This window comes from Mytilus galloprovincialis, chromosome 5 (assembly GCF_965363235.1).
Source record: "Mytilus galloprovincialis chromosome 5, xbMytGall1.hap1.1, whole genome shotgun sequence".
NCBI classification, from domain to species: domain Eukaryota; kingdom Metazoa; phylum Mollusca; class Bivalvia; order Mytilida; family Mytilidae; genus Mytilus; species Mytilus galloprovincialis.
In genome coordinates this window covers 55,835,103-55,842,748 of record NC_134842.1, presented here as the reverse complement: position 1 = coordinate 55,842,748, position 7,646 = coordinate 55,835,103, and the positions used below count along the sequence as shown (strand labels likewise).

General features: G+C 32.3%; 1 protein-coding gene across 2 annotated transcripts; it reads left to right on the top strand.

Annotated features, from left to right (window-relative positions):
• The first annotated feature begins 53 nt into the window (after nt 1-53).
• LOC143076073 (exonuclease V-like) lies at nt 54-5,702 on the top strand. 2 transcript variants are annotated; one of them, XR_012978522.1, is made up of 4 exons: nt 54-190; nt 1,706-1,930; nt 2,213-2,290; nt 4,895-4,911. XR_012978522.1 is itself a non-coding variant. In XM_076251707.1 (3 exons), exons 1-3 carry the CDS (start codon nt 109-111, stop codon nt 5,650-5,652), a joined length of 1,065 nt encoding a protein of 354 aa, XP_076107822.1. In that variant the 5' UTR covers nt 55-108; the 3' UTR covers nt 5,653-5,702. The 2 variants fall into 2 exon arrangements, 1 of the variants encoding a protein (XP_076107822.1); XM_076251707.1 differs by lacking the exon at nt 2,213-2,290 and having other exon boundaries at nt 55-190; nt 4,895-5,702.
• Nucleotides 5,703-7,646: the final 1,944 nt, after the last annotated feature.

Genomic DNA, 7,646 nt, shown 5'->3' with positions numbered 1-7,646 from the left:
TCTATTTATGAAAGGGGAAATAACGGAATCGTGTTACGTAGTAATATATGTTGTTAGGTACTATTTTATATTCTACTTCCGATGTAAACAACCGGCTTGAAATGTGCGATGTCTTGTGCGCCAAATTCAAACAATGAGATAGACTTTGATGACGAAGATGACGAGTTACTTTTGAAATCTGTGAATGAATGTAACATGAATTTTGTTTCAGTAGTTTAAGGAAAACAGTTCTCTAATTTCTCCTTTAAGGAATTTATGTGGCAGCCACGCCCATTTTTAACAGGTTGGGGAACTGTTCCCCAAATGAGTAACAATCCCTCATTTGAGTAATCATTCTGTAGTGCTAAAAAACAAAATTTTCGTATTGAGTCTTTTTTCTTAAAATGGCACATATTCATGAAAAATGCAGCAACTTTTCCAAAAGATGATTATCCTTATCTTGATTTACTGAGAAGATACTAGCCTACATGTATGAAAAATCAGAAAATTTGACTATTTTCTAGGCTTCTAACTTTTTTAAACCCACAATAACAATATAGTTCTTTGGGAGAAGTTGTTCAATTTTCTATAAATTTGTGCCATTTTACCTAAAAAGACCCATTTTTAGAAAAATTAGTTTTTAGCATTATGAAATGATTACTCAAATGAGGGATTGTTACTCATTTGGGGAATAGCTCCCCATTTGGCGGGTTGTCCCCAACCTGTTTAATACACTTTTACTAGTTTTAGTTTGACAGTAGCTTGCCTCACTAACCACTGATCACCACTTGTGTTTGTAGAATGCAAGTGGAAAGTGGGATTTGCTTTGATGAGATTGATACACAAGAGTTTGCACTTTAGATGTTTTGAGGGTATACATGTTACTGAATTCATGAGGCATGTGTTCAGGTGTTTGAGCAAGCACCTGTCTATTTACATTGATTTATGATTAAATAGGCACCTGCTACAATTACTATTATTACATTAAGACTGAATGCTGGAATGCCAGATTGAGTTAGGAACATTAAACATATAATATAATATTTTCAGCCACAACAAACCAGGGATGTCTCAAAGTGCACACAAAACAAATTTTCTCTGTAATTTCTCTTTTGAGTTAAACATATCCAAAATTTATTGTTACCTTCTCAATTAAAGGTTCCTGATCGATGACCCATCTTAGCTTTTGGCAATATGCCTTTTTGTTATTATTAAATTTTCAACCCAATTTTAGCCAGTATCTTATTCTTATGCAGTAAATTCACTTTTAAGCATACATGTAATATAAAAGTCATCTTGATTGTTTGTTTGAATAAGATGTCACTTAATTGGACATTTCCACATCAGGCATTTATTTTAATTATAAGTGTCATTTTTTGATATTATTAGTTACACAATGTGAATTGTCCTAATACAAGAATTTATTGGGTCAATAAAATTCATATCAGGTGAGAAGAAGCCAAACTTGATAGGAATTTTATTGACCTGATAAATTCTGCATAAGGACAATTGCACACTGTGTAATAAATTTATCCTTATTTTGTTATATTACAAGTTATTATGTTAAATTCAATCATTAGGACATTATCAATCAAATGTATTTAGATATTTAATCTAAAACTGTGAAAAATGAAAATTTTAGAACTACATGTATAATGCAACTAAATAATTTAGTATTTTTTCTAAGGTATTGAATTGTAATTATTCTAAATACATTTTGTTTCAGGTGAAGCAGAAGTAGCAAAAAATTCAACAAAACCACAATTTCCATTAACATCTGGAGATTGGCAAATTGTTCCATTGCAAAAGTTTAGACATGGCTACCTATGGGTATCAGATTTGTCCTCACAGAGTTGGTGTGAACAACAGATGTTCTATAAGTTTACAGTTCCTGGGGTCATTGAGGAGAACCCTGCAATGACAAAAGGCACCGATTTACATCTAGCTAGAGGTACAATGTTTAGAATTTTTGGGCTAAAAAAAAATGTGGATTTTTTTGTAGTTAAACTCTGTTCTCTTAATCACATGTATACATGATATATGTGTATTATAGCAATGAATCTATCAAAAAAATTAAATAAAATATGTGTAAACAATATTGAGTGGTCATTGATAAATGAGTAAGATCAATATTGTAAGGGCAACATATTTCACAAATATGTTTTAACATGTTCAACAGACAATCCCATACAAAAATCAATTTGCTAATTAACTTTTGGTTTTTATTTTTTAGTTGTGTTCCAAACATAAGTAATATGGGGAATGTGCCAAAGAGACAACAACCCGACCATAGAGCAGACAACAGCAGAAGGTCAGCAACAGGTCTTCAATGCAACGAGAAATTCTCGCACCTGGAGGTGTCCTTCAGCTGTCCCCTAAACAAATATATAATGAACACCATACTAAACTCCAAATTGTACACAAGAAACTAAAAGTTAAAATAATACAAGACTAACAAAGGCCAGAAAACATAATTCAGATTAAAAGGCAATCTTGTTTAATTCAATGTGTGATGTGAGTAGCTTTAGCATGTTCAGTTTACCTTTTTTCTACTTTTACTGAAAGGGGAGTTAATTTGAAAAGAAAAGACTGAATTATCTCCCATACACCTACACATGTAATTGTTACTTAACCTGCACATTGCAATTGTTTGAGTTCCATTTAACTTTAAATAGATTGAGTGTTCAGTATTTATTAAAATATAAAACAAACATGAAAACAAACTCAAAATTTTTATGATCAACTTTAAAGCAGATAGAGTTGTCTCCCATTTGTAGTAGATTAATTGTTTTAATATCAATTGACATTACTTTCATTTGAAAGGTTTGACAAAAAAGATAAAATATGAATTGTTTTATGTTTCAAATTTTAACTACAGTTTTCATTATAGTCCTTTCTGGATTATTTAATTATGAGTTAAAAACAAGATATTATTTGAACTTTAGAATTTGCATAATTTTATGTGCTTGAAATTTTTGATAAATTCCATGCTTATTCGGTATTATAATGTTTCGAGCCATTCATAACACTTTTCATTCAATGTATTTTGTATATAGTGTTGTGTGCAGCACAGTACATTCTATTGAAAATGTACACTTTTCTTTGTAATAGAAAGTGTTGTGCGCAGCACAGAACTTTCAAGTACAGAATTTATTAAAAATTTTAAGCACAAGAAATTATGCAAATTCCATAATTAAAAATAATTCCAAGTTCAAATAATAGCCTGTTTAAAGTAAATCATAAAATGTGGAGGTTTACATAATTGAGACATCAAATTATTCAAAGAAAAAACTTTCACCACATCTACACATGTAGACAAAGGCAAAAAACTTTCATATTGATATCATTCATTTCTTTATATGGAATTCTGTAATTAAAATTATCTGTATTTTCTGATTTTCTGATTTTTCAATGTGTTCAAGTCTAAATAATATTTCATTAATGAAAGAAATTGTGTCAGTTTGTGTTAGTTAGTAAGGACTGTTGTGGCCTTCTATACAACTTTTGAGTCTTTGTCCTTTACAATTGACTCCATCTAGGGGTAGTATTGGACGCTTTCTTAAGGTAAGCAGTACTGTGCTGCTCCATTAGCCATTTACATGTAGTTACACCTGTTGTGTTGCTCATAGTAAGTAAAAATTATGCCATAAGTTGCTACCTACCACTAACTGAATTCTATTGAGACTTTCAGAAGTTTTCCATAACAATACATTTAACCATATCCCCAACATTACCGATAAAGGTATTCACAACTCCTCCTTAAATTTAGTTTTTCAGACCAAGCATCTCTTTTCCTGTATAACTAAATGTATGAATTTTTTGATTGAACTCAAGATATTCTTGTTAGAAATAATTTTTGAGTTATCTCCCATGTAGCATTATTGATCAGGCTCAAGAATTTATTCATGGATTCATTATGAAGTCTGAAGATTTTACATTGCTTTTGTAACTCCTACAACCTTACAAGCATAAACAAATATTTTTTTACTGTAATTAAACAAATTAATAGCCCAGATCTATTGTAAAATATCTTGTTTATGAACAATAACCAGTAATGGACAAGGTGATTTTTGTAACTAGATAAACAAAGTTTATTTTTTTTTCAAATATAAAATTTCAATAACTTTTATGCTATAAATATATTTATACATATGAAAAGAAATATTATAAACACCCCTTTTTGAGAAAAAATTTGTTTGGTTATATAGGGAATCACTGAAGACTGGCTGGAGCGGGCCCCCTCTTAGGCAGTCAGTGGGCCCCCACTTATGAAAATTTCTGGATCCGCCACTGGTCCTAGTATCCCCCTAATAATTTTATGTTTTTATGCCCCACCTACGATAGTAGAGGGGCATTATGTTTTCTGGTCTGTGCGTCCGTTCGTTCGTCCATCCGTTCGTTCGTCCGTCTGTCCCGCTTCAGGTTAAAGTTTTTGGTCAAGGTAGTTTTTGATGAAGCTGAAGTCCAATCAACTTGAAACTTAGTACATATGTTACTTATGATATGATCTTTCTAATTTTAAAGACAAATTAAACTTTTGACCCCAATTTCACGGCCCACTGAACATAGAAAATGAAAGTGCGAGTATCAGGTTAAAGTTTTTGGTCAAGGTAGTTTTTGATGAAGTTGAAGTCCAATCAACTTTAAACTTAGTACAAATGTTCCCTATGATATGATCTTTCTAATTTGAATGCCTAATTATATTTTTAACCCATTTTCACGGTCCATTGAACATGGAAAATGATAGTGCGAGTGGGGCATCCGTGTACTTTGGACACATTCTTGTTTTCCTATGACATATGGTCTATTGCTCTTAAAAATATTGGAAAGCTATTTTGGAAGTTACATTGTATAATGAAATTGATTATAGAATTCTTTTACGTTCTATATTTTAACTATAATTTTGATATTTCAGAACTAGCAGCACATGATGTTGTACAGGTACAAGTCACCTCTAATGAAGACATCTGGGCTATCAAAGTCCTCAATCTACTGACAGCAATCAATGCATTTCAGTTTGGTCAGACTATTGCTAGAGAAGTACCAATATTTGGTGTTCCATTTAAGGAGGAAGATATCTTTGTGGTTGGGTTAATTGATGAGTTGAGGTTTGACCCTGAAAATTACACAATAGATTTATCAGAGCTGAAAACACGAACAAGTAGGATGAATCCATCTAAAGCTGTAACAAAGCAGCATAAAATTCAAGTGATGTTATATAAAAGATTATTTGATAATTTAGTTAAAGGCACTTTGTCAAAAAACACTATAGCTAAACATTTGAGACTAGATTTAAATAAAGATTTTGGAGATCAAATTGTAAAGCATTTGGAAGAGAAAACAATTATCAAAAAAAATTTGAACGATTTAATGGATCATGTTTTCGAAAAAATGCAATCCTTGACTTGTATCAACCAGTTACATGTGGAATATGTGTACCAAGGTACAGCAGAAACCTTAAGTCATGTGACTCATCCATATGATGAAGGAGAAATCAAAACTCTATATTTAAATTATCTCAAATTCTGGACAGGTGAAAGGTCACCAATTGGTGTTGATATTGAAGAAGCCTGGAAATGTCAAAGATGTGATTTTGAATCAATTTGTGAATGGCGGGAAAAGAAATCAGAAGAATGTGCGCAGAGAAATATTCAAAAGAACCATTTGTATTGAATTGAACAAATCAAAATTATATAACCCTGATTAAATGATTGTCATTTTAATTTTGGAAAAAGTTCATACCAATGATTATTAATATTATCCCATGGGTAAAATTGAGAATGGAAATGGGGAATGTGGCAAAGACGACAACCCGACCATAAAAAAAAAGCAGCAGAAGGTCACCAACAGGTCTTCAATGTAGTCAGAAATTCCCTCACCCAGAGGCGTCCTTCAGCTGGCCCCTAAACAAATATATACTAGTTCAGTGATAATGAACATGATGAACACCATACTAATTTACAAATTGTACACAAGAAGCTAAAATTAAAATAATACAAGACTAACAAAGGCCCCTATGCCTCTAGCCAATGTAGAAAAGTAAACGCATAACAATACACACATTTAAAATTCAGTTCAAGAGAAGTCCGAGTCTGATGTCAGAAGATGTAACCAAAGACAATAAACAAAATGACAACAATGCATAAAAAACAACACACTACTAGCAGTTAACTGACATGCCAGCTCCAGACTTCAATTAAACTGATTGAAAGATTAGGATTTCGTTCATATGAATATCAGGCACAATCCTTCCCATTAGGGGTTTAGTATCATACCATCATAACATATATCAGTCAGGGGTACTACTTGTACAAGTTATTGTTATTTACTTGAAGAAGTAAAAAAAATATACACATATAAGTAAATAAATAATGTTTGAATAATTTCCCCATAATTTTTTCAAAAATTTACTTGTATAAGTAAATTTTTCTTACAATCCCACAAAAGTCCTCAAGTTTTGAGATGTAAAATCATGGCTTTAATGATTTCCCAGGTTTACTCAATTTTTTTTTTTTCATAGAGTTTAATGTTTCATCTCATTAGGGTAATTCAACAAAGTACAAAATGTAACTGATTGCGCAAAGATCTTAGGTATTTGTGCAAGGCCTTCAAAAAATGCTCCTTGGGGGCTTGTAAATGGGCAGTGTTTTGAAGATAACAGATTGTCCATAAAATTACACTTAAATGATTAGTAAAGACATCTACAAAGGGCAGATAATTTAAAATTCTATTAGAGCAAAGAAATCATAAGCATTCAATACATGTAATAGAAGATAGGATGACTTTTTTACTTCTACAAGTAAAAAAATCTGAATGTCTAAGGGAACTCAGCCAATATTTTTAGCTCACCTGGCCCGAAGGGGCAAGTGAGCTTTTCCCATCACTTGGCGTCCGGCGTCTGGCGTCGTCGTTGTCGTCTTCCATTGTCCGTCGTCGTTAACTTTTACAAAAATCTTCTCCTCTGTAACTACTGGGCCAAATTTAACCAAACTTGGCCACAATCATCATTGGGGTATCTAGTTTAAAAAATGTGTGGCGTGACCCGGCCAACCAACCAAGATGGCCGCCATGGCTAAAAATAGAACATAGGGGTAAAATGCAGTTTTTGGCTTATAACTCAAAAACCAAAGCATTTAGAGCAAATCTGACTGGGGGTAAAATTGTTTATCAGGTCAAGACCTATCTGCCCTGAAATTTTCAGATGAATCGGACAACCTGTTGTTAGGTTGCTGCTCCTGAATAGGTAACTTTAAGGAATTTCGCTGTTTTTGGTTATTATCTTGAATATTATTATAGATAGAGATAAACTGTAAACAGCAATAATGTTCAGCAAAATAAGATTTACAAATAAGTCAACATGATCAAAATGGTCAGTTGACCCCATTAGGAGTTATTGCCCTTTATAGTCAATGTTTAACCATTTTTCGTAAATCTTAGTAGTCTTTTAGAAAAATCTTCTCCTCTGAAACTACTGGGCAAAATTTAACCAAACTTGGCCACAATCATTATTGGGGTATCTAGTTAAAAAATTGTGTCCGCTGACTCAGCCAACCAACCACCATGGCTAAAAATAGAACATAGGGGTAAAACACAGTTTTTGGCTTATAACTCAAAAATCAAAGCATTTAGAGCAAATCTGACAGTAGGTGAAATTGTTTTTCAGGTCA